General features: G+C 39.5%; 1 protein-coding gene across 2 annotated transcripts in view; it reads left to right on the forward strand.

Moving 5' to 3' along the window:
- SPTBN5 (spectrin beta, non-erythrocytic 5) overlaps positions 1-13,860 on the forward strand; it is a 102,563-nt gene that overhangs the window by 75,053 nt on the left and 13,650 nt on the right. For both annotated transcript variants that reach the window (XM_048064958.2, XM_048064957.2), the window contains 11 exons: positions 180-342; positions 2,238-2,426; positions 3,429-3,506; positions 4,956-5,128; positions 6,242-6,332; positions 6,958-7,104; positions 8,458-8,595; positions 9,141-9,397; positions 9,564-9,750; positions 12,665-12,877; positions 13,256-13,452. In XM_048064958.2, coding sequence (XP_047920915.1) covers positions 180-342; positions 2,238-2,426; positions 3,429-3,506; positions 4,956-5,128; positions 6,242-6,332; positions 6,958-7,104; positions 8,458-8,595; positions 9,141-9,397; positions 9,564-9,750; positions 12,665-12,877; positions 13,256-13,452 — 1,833 coding nt within the window. The remainder of the gene's footprint in view (positions 1-179; positions 343-2,237; positions 2,427-3,428; positions 3,507-4,955; positions 5,129-6,241; positions 6,333-6,957; positions 7,105-8,457; positions 8,596-9,140; positions 9,398-9,563; positions 9,751-12,664; positions 12,878-13,255; positions 13,453-13,860) is intronic.

Genomic DNA, 13,860 nt, shown 5'->3' on the forward strand with positions numbered 1-13,860 from the left:
TGTCTCCAACGCAGCATTCATCACCTGTAGTTTTGGTTTAGCACGAAGAAAGGAGCTGCAAGGGAAAGCTAGAAGGCTTGAATTCACTTGAGTTGGTTTCTCATAGGATACCTTGCTCTGCAAATGGGGAGGGGATGGGAACTAGACAACTCTGTTGGCTAATGCACATTGCATTGCAGGAAGGAGAAGCTGGCGGCCTCGTATCAACTGCAGAAGTTTAACTTTGAGATGAAGGAAATGCTAGATTGGGTCCAAAACATCAGAGGTTTAATGGAAGCAGGGGGACTCCCTAAAAGTCTAAATGATGTTGAAAGCATGATTGAGGAGCATCAGCAGAGAAAGGCGAGTATCATCCTTGCTTTCAATTGAATATACTGGGAATCCTTCCTTACAGGAATTACAGGCTGCAGACAGCAGGATTCTACTGCATGCGTCTGTCAAATATATCGTAAGACTGTTTTCAGTAACAGGTTAGTGACAAAAGTCACCTAAGAACTAATAGAACTCTATCCTGTGAGCTATTTAACAGCTCATGTTTCTGCAAAAAGTCCCAAAAAGCTACATTCCCTCTCACCTCTTCTGCTGTCCAGTCCTGCAGGTTAAAAGCTGATTCAGTCTCAGTGCTGATCTCTTTACTCAGGTTACTAAAAAGTTAATTGCAATCTAGCTTTGAGCTAGATTTTGTGATGCAAACTCCGTTTGCCTCAGAGGAAAATAAAACCAGCATTGACTCACATGGGGCAGTAAATTACCATTGGATTGTACTACATTTTCAGTTCTGAAACACTTCATATCCCAGTACAAATTACCACACAATCGTTTGCAGACTGATTTGGCTAAAATTTTTGGTGGATTTTCTAAAGGGAGTGCTATTGTTAATTAACCTTAGAAAAAATGTTACTTTACTTTTTCACAAGCATCATTGCTATCTTTCAGTTTTTGTGTTATCTTTTCTTTGCAGTTATGTTACCTTTTCTAAAAGGCATGTTCCCAGAATCATGACTAATATTAATGATGAAAATCCAGTGCTTTGTGGGTCCCATCACTAGCATAATTAGTTTGTAGATTCTATTTCATTTTTCAAACCTGAATTTAGTATCAAATACTTGATGCCCCCTCTTCTTTCAGTCTTCTTTTTATTAACAATTGTTTCTCATGTCACAGACTCAGCAATTTTAGAAACAATAGAAAACACTTGAAAAAAAAAAAAAAAAGCACTGATGCAATGTATTCTAAATTTAGGTAGGAGCAAGATCTAGGTCTTTAATATCTGTTAGTAAAGGAACCCTTTGTTTCTAAAGAGATAGCCACACAGTAAAAGGCAGAATCCAGGGAATGTATTCTTTTGCACAGGGTTGACTAAACTAAAATTATAGGCATGACAAGAAAAATGGATTTATTTTTTATTCAGATTAGTGGCTCAGACTATAGTCCTTAGGGGAGATTGTAGTTAAACACAATGTACTAATCTAAATTAAAAATAAATAAATAAAATGGTATGTTACAGCTGTGTTATCAAAGACTGGGCACCATCACCACCCTCAGAAAAAATACCTAAAAGGAACTGTTCTAATTTCAGGCATTTAGTAGTCCATGCCATAATTTTTAAGATGGCTTACGAGTTAATGTACAGTATTATTTCAGTACATGGTTATTTTTATTTTCAAATGGTTTCCATCAGGAATTCCACACTCAATTTGAAGGTCTCATAGTTGCTTTTAATGCTTTCACCTGGGGGATTCAGTATACAGGCATAACTCATTCCTCAGACCAGGTGAAAAAGTTAAGTATTTCATTTTAACACCATGAAATGAAGTAGAACAGTGTCTTTAATGTAATAATCTGATGCCAATTTATTTGGCAGGAGGGGAAAAATTCTAGGTACTGTTTGTCTCAGAACCACCTTTATATAGGAAGACTCAGTGGGGTATACAGTATGATGGGTGTTCAAAACTGTTTTCATTTATATGAGTATTTTCCAATCTGTTTCAAATTTAATCCCAATTTTGATTTGTAGGAGACCAGTTGTTCCTAGAGCAATAAAGTCATTTATTGTCCACATTTATTTTCTCTTAGGCAATCTGTGCTCTTTCAGTAACATAGCTCAAACATGAATGATTTTCCATACAAATATTAGTGTTGGAAAGTTACAGTCTATATTCTTCCCCTTAAGGCCTGTATTCTGAATAGTTGGCTTTCCATAAACCCTTGACGTCAACCTTAGTAATATATTTTAGGAGGAGATTGAAGCACGAGTGGAAAGATTCAACTCTCTCAGTAACTATGGTCAACAACTTGCCAATTCTGATCACTATGCAACCCCTGAGATTCACCAGTCCCTTTCCAGACTACAGCAAGCCTGGTCTGAACTGATCAAAGCATGGCAGGAGCAACATATAAAACTGTTTCAGGCACAAGATTTACAGGTGAGTAAAATGACATTCTACAGGGAATGCACATCCCAGTGACAACTTCCCTTGGTATAAACAACACATTTTATAACATGGGATTACCACCTATTGGGGATGAAATGGTAATACCTAGTGTTTTACACTGGTTTCTGGAAGGCTACTGAGGGCACTGGATTTTTATTGTATTTTTAAATTCCATCTTTACAAATCAAAGCAATTTCTATGGAACATGTGCTCATCTGCTTTTCAAAAGTTATAAAACTTGGCAAAATTAGGTCAAACATTTATGTAGTTGACAAAAGGCATGTACTAAAAATAGAATGTCACTACCCTACTAAATTCAATACCCTCCCCCAAAACATGGCTGGAGGCATGTATTTTTAAAGAATTATTCAAAGAAAAGTATAGCATGAACAAAATAATGTATTTTTCCCTGGCTTTTTTTCTAATATAAGAACTGTCCTGGCTGCAGTTTTCCAGAAACACATCCCTGAAACAATCATCTCACTTTACAAAATTTCTGCCCAAATAACTTGTTGGCAAAAGTTAGAAATAACTGAAACAGAGATCTTACAAGGGGTAATGTTGAGTACCTTAAATAACAGCTTGTCCTACTAGTCCCATCTAAAAAGCTTCATATATATGAGAACTCAAACCATATGGTAAGGGCTGCTTTTAAGCTTCTTTGTGTATTACCTTCTAGTTACTTCAGGCCATGTTACAGTCCTGTTTACTGGTCAGTTACCTTACACAGCACTTTCTCTACAGTATTAGCAAACATGCTACAATTACTTGTATTGTATCCAATGTCTTAGACAAATAGTCATATTATAAAAGAGAAGGCTACAATAATAGTTGTTACGCACATGGTTTTGGCAGCATCTAATGCTTATTGCCATCCAGTGCTGTGTGATTAATTTTTGCAATTGCCCTAGCAGTTTAGGGTTTTTTTTCAGTATACTCGGCCCAAGTCTACTTTACACCATGTTTACGACTGCTTTTTTTTTTCCTATACAGAAATTCTATGGCTATGTGGAACAGACTGAGAGCTGGCTCAGCAGCAAAGAGGCTTTCCTAGCCAATGAAGACTTAGGGGTAGGTGCTCCAAGAAATGATAACGTTCTCAGGTATCAGTCTGGAGAACTGGGAGCTGTGAAGTATGATGATGTGCTCAGAACCTTCCATCTTCTTCTGAAGTTACTGTTTTGTCTTGCTGATGATCTGGGATCAGATTTCCTTCCTCAATACTTTACACAGGATGGGTTGCTCAGCCCCAGGATTAATTAAACAGTCTGATTTCTCCTATTATGGCAGGAAAATAGACTGCGTTTCTCTTACTGAATATATCTGGCCCAAATAAATTTACTAGCATTGCGCAGGTTGTCACCCCTGTCACTGCTGACATACCTAGTGTAGCTCTAAATTAGATTCTTCAGGTACCAGTAACAGTGCAGTTCCAGTAACTGGAACTACAGACTAAGACATGGCGTACAAAAACCATGCAGGATGCTGGGTATAAACAATGATGCTTTACTCAGTACCTTCTATAGGTACCAAATCAGCTGTCTGTGCAGAAGCTACAATTACATCTCAGAGTTCAGTGTAGACATAATGGGTACAAATGGTAAGAAAAACATGTAATGCTATTGGCTGGTGTCTGTCTCTGTAAGTTTCAGCCTGGAGGTATGTATTTACAGTCCCTCCATGGAAGTATAAGAGACTTAGAAGGAGCCACCCATTTTCCGGTCATATTTAGCTCAGCAATGCAAAGAAAGCACTCAGTAATTTCTCTTCCAATGACTCATGTAAGCACCCAGAAGTTTAGATGTTTTTCTGACCCATTTGATGTGACCTTTTGAGACGATACATTTCTTCAGGAGCTTTATAGCTTCCTCTAGAATAGTGAGAAAGCAGAGTTTATTAAAGTAACAACATTTTGACACTGATTCTAAAATTAAAAGTGCAAGGGGGTGCTAAAAAGAGAGCTCTTAAAGCTTTGGATTCACAAATGGATTCACAAATTCACTGGAAGTTAGAATGTGTTTTTCTCTAGATTAACTGTAATGGCAGGCACCAGTCTTCAGATTCAAATCTGGATCCGAACTCTTCCAAATTCCATGGGCTGAAACCGAAGCTCTAATTTCAATCTCTTTCTGTGACATATTTGTTCACATAACTTTGATGTCAGTTTGGCATCCCATATTTGCTGTCAAAAATAGCATCCGTCACAAGATTGATTTATGAGTAGGTGATCAGCTTTATCTCCTGAGAAGTGTGAGATGCTCTATGTAGCGCAGCAGTAAGCAGAAGCAGCAAAGCATCCAGCATTTTGTTCAGTTTTGACCCTGAATTATCGGTCTCAGACCACGCATGGAACATTTAGGCCCCAAGTCTCAGATTCAATGCCAACAAATTTCAAAGGCCAATAAATTTTCTTGACAGCTTGCAAATGTGGGGTAAATGCCATTTAGCTTCTGGATTATCAGTGTGGTAGATGGAATAACTCTGACTGAAAGCAGCTTCCCTTTGTTGAATTCCTTCCAGGACTCATTGTCTAGTGTGGAGAGCCTACAGCGGAAACACATGCAGTTTGAAAAATCCCTGGAAGCTCAGATGGAGAAAATTGATGAGATGGCTTCGTTTGCTCAGCAGCTAATTCAGAACAAGCATTATGACTCAGACAACATCACCAACAGATGCCAGGCCGTTCTGAGGAGGTGAAGTCAAACCCTCCTCATGTCTGCCACCCTTCTCTTTTGCAATGAGATTCTTCCAATGTCACTCTAATATATCCAAATGTTGTAAGAGAACCATAAACTGGTTTGCATTTACTTGACTTTCCACTGCAATCTGTGATCTTGCAAAATTGGCTTGAGACTAATTAATATTTAGTAGGAGGATTCCAAAATACAGTTAAGCAGAGGGGGTTGAGATTCAGAAAAAGGCCTTATTCCTGTAATTCTGTACCCTGGCCTGGCCATAGGGACAGTGCTGCAGACAACACACAGAGGCCTGCTGTGCCATTAAATATTTCATTGTCATTAAATACCATCAAGAAAGGTCATTTCATACACAACTGCTTTTTCACTGCTCTAGTGGGTTGATCTTAAAGCCCTGCTCAAATTATCTTTTAGGGCATTTTGCAGTTCTTTCTGATTAGATCTTGGCCTTTTGTGTGAATTGCTTTATTTTTCCTAGCATGTTGTGTAGTGTTCATCTTAAACAAATACTAGCATTAGAAGTGGTTATGTTCGTTTCTATGGTAGATGAAGAGATGTATGTAAAATTTACAAAAAGAAATTAGAAATCCCTTACAATGAAAGCAAACATACAAAATTATTAATATGATCAAACTATTTCATGCCTGCCTGTCTTAACATGAATAAAGTGCTGCAGGTCCACATTTGGAGAAAGATGAAAGGATGTTGTAGCTTTGGCTTGTCAGATATTATCAGTGACAAATACCATTATACCCATAGGTATATATAAAAACTATATATACATATATATATATATATATATATATATAAAAACCAGCTGACCTTATGTTCAGTTGTCCCCTGAAAGGCAGTAATGTGATTCCTAGATGCAGGTATCATACACACAGAATTTGTGCATACTTTAAATATATTTATCTGCTAGTAATCAAATTCCTATAGTGTCATGAGCATCTTCTCTGACAGTGTGAATCATGGAAGGCTGCATATTATGCAGAACTCTCTTAGACACCAAGTGTTAGGTCATGTGTTTTTTAGAGACGAAAATCAAAAGCCAGTATACTATCTAAATCACTCCGTGGCTTTTTCCTCACACATCTGTCTTCCTTTCAGAAAAGAGAAATTGCTGGAGAATGCTGCTGCTCGCAGACATCTGCTAGAGGAATCAAGGCTTCTGCAGAAGTTGCTGAAGAATTCCTATGAGGTACAATTACACAGGATTCACGGTATTCTGTTTCTTAAAACATACTCTGCTGCATAGGTCTGAATCCCTGAAGGGATTTACTGAGAGAAAAATCAAGGAACCAAGTCTGGAATTAGATTATATTGGAAAATATGAGGATAAGGGTGAAGGAATATTTTTCACTTTTCAAGTCACAGCTTCCCTCCGTTTGGACCACAGCAAAATCTGTAAGAAATAGGTGCTTAAAAGGAAATGTGCCACCACATCATAATTCATGGGAAGAGACATACTAGTCCTTTTCTTGTGAGATATGGATGGTAGGGTAGAAATAGGGAGGTAATTGCCCTTTCTTCTGCATGCACGTGTGTGTGTATGCACACCTGTGCCCACACTCTTCCTCACTCTATAGGAAATATTTCATGGAGGCAGATCCATTTCCAGATGACAGTGCTGGTAAACAGAGGTGTAGGGGTAACCTCATCATGAAAGATGTGAGGAGCTTAGGGAAGCAGAATCACAAAAGGACAACTCATTTGTGTCCCCACTCGCTAATCATATGTTTTATACATGCTAGAGGAGCGCCTGGCAGGTTGGAATTGAACAAATACTGAAGTTCTTTACTATTTCTGTACTTTCCTCCCCAAAGGTGGCTGCCTGGATCAATGAGAAGAACAGCATTGCCCAGGATGATAGCTGGAAGGATCCAAGCAATCTACAGACCAAACTTCAGAAGCACCAGGCTTTCCAAGCAGAGATCATGGCCAATAGGAATCGCCTGGACTCCATCAAATCTGTGAGTGAATCGTAGAATCATGCAGGTTGGAAAAGACCTCTAAGATCATCTAGTCCAACCTTTAACCTAGTACTAAAGTCCACCACTAAACCATGCTACTAAGTTCTAAATCTACACGTTTCTTGAAGACCTCCAGGGATGGTGACCTCCAGAAGCTGGTTGATGGCAAGGCTGGGCAACTGGTGTAAGAGACTATAAGCAGACTGAGTTACAGAGACCTCGAACAAGCAAGGGGAAATCACTGTCCTCTCACTGATGTTGTTCACTCTGTCTTTGAGGAGATTGGGAAGCTTGTTCTTTTGGTCTGCCAAGAAATTTGTGTGCCCACAGGGTTCTTTCAACTTATCTGTTAGTGTTTAACGTGGGCTTGTTATCTATATTCACTGTGCATGCAACGGAAGGAGATAGGTGCTCTCAAGAGTGATTCATTCCACTGACTTTAGACACTTCTCTCTGGTGTGAATCACACTTTGGAGGTATATCTGTTTCTTTCCAGCAAGGAACCTAGATGATTGGATGCACAACTTCAACAAGTCAGATAAGTTGTATCCAACAGAAAAGATCAAGACAAGTTTTCAAGTGTTGCCTTTGCAGAGGCATGCTAGTAGGAGAGATATGAGGGAAGTCTGACAAGCTTTGTCAGATACTTGGCAGAAGCTGCGATCAGATGATAAGTTTGGAAGGACAGACTGTTACATGTTTATTAACCTTATTCTCAGCACAGTACTTACCAGCTGTATTTTGCAAGAGAAAACTAAGCATTAAAGGTAGAGTTTCTCTTCATACTCACCTGTGTCCAGTATTGCAGAACCCTTTATATTTAGACACAACACAGACATGACAGGGGGACGAAAGGGTGAAACTGCATCCCTCTAAACTAGAGATTTTACTACCTCATGTTCACTAGTATGAGATGGTTCACTCTTTCAGCTTGCAAGAAAGGGAGAAGAAAGGGCTAGGTGGCTGGGCAATCTCAAGCAATGGTCATGGAATATGGCACATCATAGAAAAAAAACATCATGGTTGCAAACTAGGATCCCTGCCAGCTTTTAAGCAACGTAGCTGTTGCATAATGAAAATTCTCTTTACCCTTTAGATGTCTTTTAATATTCTTCTAGCATTTCAAATCATTTTAGAGGTTAAAAAGACAAGAAAATCAGCTTCTGCCCTACTTGCAGTAAGTATTTTGCCTTTATGTCTTTTTCTTCATCTCTGCAGCCTCCTTATATCTGAAAGCAATGGCTGCAGCTGTCCTTTTACATAGCTGTGCCAGTAGACTTTGTTTATTGAGGCAAAGGTGATACATTCTGATGCATTCAGCAAAGGAAGAAAACTTTGTTCTCTCTGCTGTAGGAAGGGGAGAAGATGCTCCGTGAGAAGCACTATGCCCCTGAGGCTATTCAGTCTAGGTTACAAGAAATGGAAGAGCTATGGGAGGAACTGCTAGCGAGCTGCCAAGAGAAACGGGCCAAGCTGCAGGATACATACAAGGTAATGCAGGGGTGCCATTGGTTGGGTCTTTGTGTCATTTCTGGAAGTAGCATGGCTGCCTTGCCGCACAGTCTTACATACGACTGTGTCCCTTGAGATAATCAGACTTGATTCATCAAGACCATCAGAGCAAAGAAACTACCAAGTGTGGACTGAACGAATGGAACCGGGGGAAGAATTGGGGATCTCTTGTGAGGGGAAAGGATTTGTAGGCTGTGTTGCTTTCTGCTTTCTGCTGCCAGTTTAGACCAGGATTTAGATCACTGATTCTGTGAAATGGCACACTTTTAAGGTACTGTGTCCATCATCTGTATTTGTGCAACACAACACAAGTAAGATTAGCTCTTGGTGTTCTCTGCCTCCATTCTTGTATTCACTCTGACTGAATCCTCTTTATTTGGACTACCATCATATCTGGGAAGAGGTCACTGTGCACTGGGAAGTTTTTCTGCATTTATATGTGATTCTTATCGAGAGGGGTTGAAATTGTATATTGTATTATATATCCTAACAGTTAAATTGGACTTTGTCCTGCTTGTCCCCAGGCCCTTCATTTTCAGCGGAGTGTAGAGGATGTGGAAAAATGGTTGGAAGATGTGGAAAATGAGTTGAAAGCACCATATAGTAGCAATGATCTGGTGGTTCTGAACAGTCATCTGAAGAAACAAGAGGAACTGGAGGAAGACATTGCTGGCCATAGGGACCGACTGCAAGAACTTGTGGACACAGCTCAGGAGTTCCAGCAGCAGAAGCATTTCCTTGCTGATGAGCTAGAAAATAGAGTGGATTTGCTGGTGCAGAGGTGTGTTAGTGCCTGGCCTGTCTCCTGCTATCGTTTACCTATTTTTCTCAGCCTTCTTCTTCCGTGCATCTTTTTTTTTCTTTGTCTATATCATTCTGAAAAGAACCTTTTGCATTCGTCCTGTACTACTCTGCAGTCCTCATTAGGTTCTCTTTAAAATCTGCAGATACAAAAGTCTACGTGATCCTCTGCAGGAGAGACGTGGCAATTTGGAGGCAAGCAGACTACAATACCAGTTCTTCCGAGATGTTGATGAGGAGTTAGCTTGGGTTCATGAGAAACTCCCCATGGCATCCTCCAAGGATTATGGCCAATCCCTAGCAACTGTTCAGAGTCTACAGGAAAAGCACCAGGTAACATAAAAAAGAACCACGCTCAATCTTTAGAAGCAAAGAGAGAATGTGGAATTTGGTTTGCCTCTGACAAACTTCATCTGCTGTGCTTTGACTAGCAGGATTCATGATGCTAGGGATAACTTCTATCCTTGGCTGGTAATAGCAATATTTTTTTGAAGGATATGTCTACGACACAGCAGCATGTGGGATTCCATGCTTATCATTGCAGTGCTGTAGGGACCGTACCGTATGCTTTTCTGTGGACACATTGGCTCTTTCTGCAAACTGAGTTCAAAACCTGGCCATTACATGTAAACTAGATTTTGTGAACTGTTGTGTATGCTGGCATAGCTTCTTTGAGTAACAGATGTCCTAATAAATATGCTATGAAACTTGTTAAGTACATCCAGGCAAACTCATTGCTCAGATGTCTGAGGATGAGCTCTTAGAAAAACATCTCCTCCCCACCACCACCCCCCAACTCCTTCTCCTGTGGAGGGAGGGAGTTAACAGGATGTTAAGATCCTTAGCTGACCTTCATTCCAGTGGTAACTTTCAAGATAGCTGCTGAGTTATTTCACAATGTTTAGATGGGCCATCAGAGACAGCAGTGCCTGGAACACTGTCATCTCAAATACTGATAAACCAGCAACTGCCTTTCTAATCGTTTTTGAGTAAGGAGCACTGTCTCTTGCAAACATGAGGTGGAGGAAAAAAAAACTGCTAAAAGTTTCCAGCAGTTATTGGTATTTAATGTTAGCAAATGACAGCTCATTTAAGTGCCAGGTCAAGTGCCTGTGGGGAAAATCTGCAATAGCACTGGGGAAGACAGAAGATCTTACAAGGAGGGAGTGTACTTGTACGTATAAATAAATACTGAAGGCACAGGCGTTTGGTGCAATCTGCATGTCTAGAAATAAAACTCTGAACTTTAAAAAAAAATAATTGGAATGTCCCCAGGGTAAAAGGTCAAGACTGGTACAGGTGGCATACTAGGGCAAGGATGAAGTCTCTTAAAAAGTAGATTTATCTTAGGTGTACTCACAGTTTAATGAAGAACTGTAAAATGTTTTAAGTGTGTCTGCCAGAACATTCCTGACTAAGACCCATGGGTATATTCTGAATGCTTGCACCTTCCTAGTATTCGATGTAAGTTTTCATATTTGTAAAAATTTTGCATTTAAGTGAGATGCAATTGGTGACTCTACAATTCAGTAAGTAAGACAGTAAGAACAAAGGCTTGTTTCGTCATGATTACAAGTATGCATGTTGCTATGTGTGTAATTACTCCTGAAAATTATGGGCTGATTTACCTGGTAGGGAAGTAGACTAGGTTTATGGAAGGAAGGAATGTTTGAGCTTTATTAGTCTGAGAAAATACTGGGGATAACTGAGGGAACAGTGGAGGTTATGCTTCAGGCTGCAATTCTTTTTGTTAATTAGCCAGGTCTCAAAATATTTCAATAAACCTTGAGAATGAGAGATACAGATCATAATACCAGTGTATAATAAAAGTCCATTTTGCTTCGTATTCTCCTGGAAGCAAGATTAAAATCTAAGCTTTAAATCTAAATCTTTTAGTAGTTAGTCTCTAAAGATTTTTTTTTATCGTTGGTTTACAGGCAAACAAATGTCAGAGATAACATATTAGTCAAAAATTGAATGTGCTATTAGTTCCACCCTCTATTGTTTGTCTTATTGAGCTTGATTTGTATCATCAGTCGTTGGTTAGTTACCAAAAAAGTGATAGTGCATGAAATGTACCAATGTAAAAAAAATTACTGTCCTGTGTGCATTTGCACACAAATATAACATGCATAACATAGCTGCTTGGTTTGGAAGAACAAAGTTTCCACTCACTTCCCCACCACCCCTTCTTAAAAATTCCTTTTGATATAAATGAAGTACTGCGAATACATATTCCTAAATGATCAACTGCAAAGTTGTTCTTCACACTGCTAGCTTATTATTAACACACAGTACAAGATGTTTTATAATGTTTGCCACTGGATTCTGTTCTGCTGGGGTCAAATATGGTGTCACTTTTCAACAACATAGTGGCTGTCTTGAAATTAATAGGGGGAAGTTAAAGGCAAGATTAGAATCAGAGCTACTTTGCAGCCAAGCCTGATACTTAAGTTGAAAGAGCAGCTCCTCTCCCCAAAGGACATCTCTTCTACATTACCACAACACTGCACTCTAACTCTGAAACCACCTGCTTTATAGCTGAGAAAATCAATAGAACAATTATAAAATGCTGGGGTTTGCTTTGTTAGCCATAGAATGAACGTCCTTTCACAGACAAATTGAAGGCATGGTCCTTGCCCACCAAAGATCATATGAAGGGGTATACAGAAGTATACATATGGTTTTGAAAATCTACTAGTCTTCAAACATTAATTTCAAATAGTCTTTGAGAGCTGGTTCAGGTAATTTTTCTTCTTCTTTCCTTGTCCTCTTTCTTGGCTGTCCGCTAGTATGCATTTCAGTAGTGCTTACAATGGCTGTTAGGTAAAGCTGCATCTTCTAGAAAGGTCCTGGGAAATGATGTATACTGCTCAGCACATAAATTGTTTGTTCTTTAGACGTGTTTTAATTCAAGAAATGTGGTGTAATGTGAGTGAAAGTGGGTATATTTCAGCGGAATCTACAGGTAAGAGGTTTGTAGTTAGAATCACTTCCCTTCCCACTCTGAGGTGGGTACATGACAAGGTCCAAATTTTGTGGCTAAATTTGCTTTCTGTTATTGCTCCTTCACCCAAAAAAACTCTTCCACTCCCACTCAGAGTATTCACTCAGACTTTGCACCTTTGACCCTTCTTTGTGTGTAGAAAACAAGATTTATAATGGAATTACACAATTACATTATCTGATAGAAAAATCTCCATGGCTCTCATTTTTGGTCTGTCATTTTACTCTTTACTCTTTCCAGAATTTAGAGAATGAGATAAGCAGTCGGGATGCTTTGACCAAAGCAGTGCTCAGTACAGGGCAGAATCTGGTGAGGGGAGGCCACTCAGCCTCTCACAAGATTATGGAGCATATGAAGGAGCTTGAGACTTCTGTAGAAAACTTGAAGGCAGAGGCTCGAGAGAGGAGACAACGGCTCATGCAGTCATATGAGGCTCATCGGTTCCTGACTGAGGTAGGGATGGTTCATGAGAAACTTATTTTGGTCTTTGTTTGCTTAAAAAGAGAGATACCTGTATTGCTGAGTGGCTGCAAGTGCTGAGATAGGAGCAGAATTCACACTGTTCTCATTTTTCATATCTGGTAAATGTGGGTACGATAGAAAACTAACAGTTGCTTTTGCCAAGTAACTGCAATGATGAATAAAAAAGTAACCATAAGTACTGGGTTCTGGTTACGTATTTTTTGAAATAACATCTGCTAGATTGGAAGGCACCTAAGCTGCTTTCCGTTTTGACTGATGTGTCTCTTTGGGCACCAATGCTTTCCAGTTTTCTTTGTCTTTACATAAATTTCAGTTGCGCATAAGCTCATCCCTGTATTTTTTTTACAGCTACTGGAGGTGGAGGCCTGGCTGGCAGAGAGGAGCTTCATTCTGGAGACCTCTGATTATGGAAAGAATGAAGAATCCACCCAAGCTTTACTTCGTAAACTTGAAGCCACCAAGCTAGACATGGAGGGTTTCAGGCCCCGGATTGAGAAAGTGCAGGAGACAGGTGCTAGCTTAATAAACAGAGACAACCCAGAGAGGTAGGAATGCAAACACAGGCTTCTGCTCCAGGTCTAACAAAAATTTCCTCACAGAAGACCAATATGGAAAAGTTCAGCCTTTAGTAGCTGTTTGGCTTATTCAGAAATACAATTTAAGGGGACATCAATCCCTCCTTCACCACCATCATATACCGTCAACCCCCCAAAAAGCTTGATGATCCTTTTAATATTTTCGTAACTGTTGTTTTTTCAACATCAGGCCAATTAGTGCTGATCACCATCTTTGTCCACTGTCTATTCTGAGGAACTGTCATCCAGTTCTCAGCTGAACTCTGATTATGTGTAACCATAAAGGTTTAATAAGCACTGTACTTGAGAAAGGAAATGAACATTCTTGACAGTTCATTGTTTTTCATTGCCAATTTGCTTTTGTGTCTGGGGAGAAGG

Source organism: Anser cygnoides, chromosome 5 (genome assembly GCF_040182565.1).
Source record: "Anser cygnoides isolate HZ-2024a breed goose chromosome 5, Taihu_goose_T2T_genome, whole genome shotgun sequence".
Classification (NCBI taxonomy): Eukaryota; Metazoa; Chordata; class Aves; order Anseriformes; family Anatidae; genus Anser; species Anser cygnoides.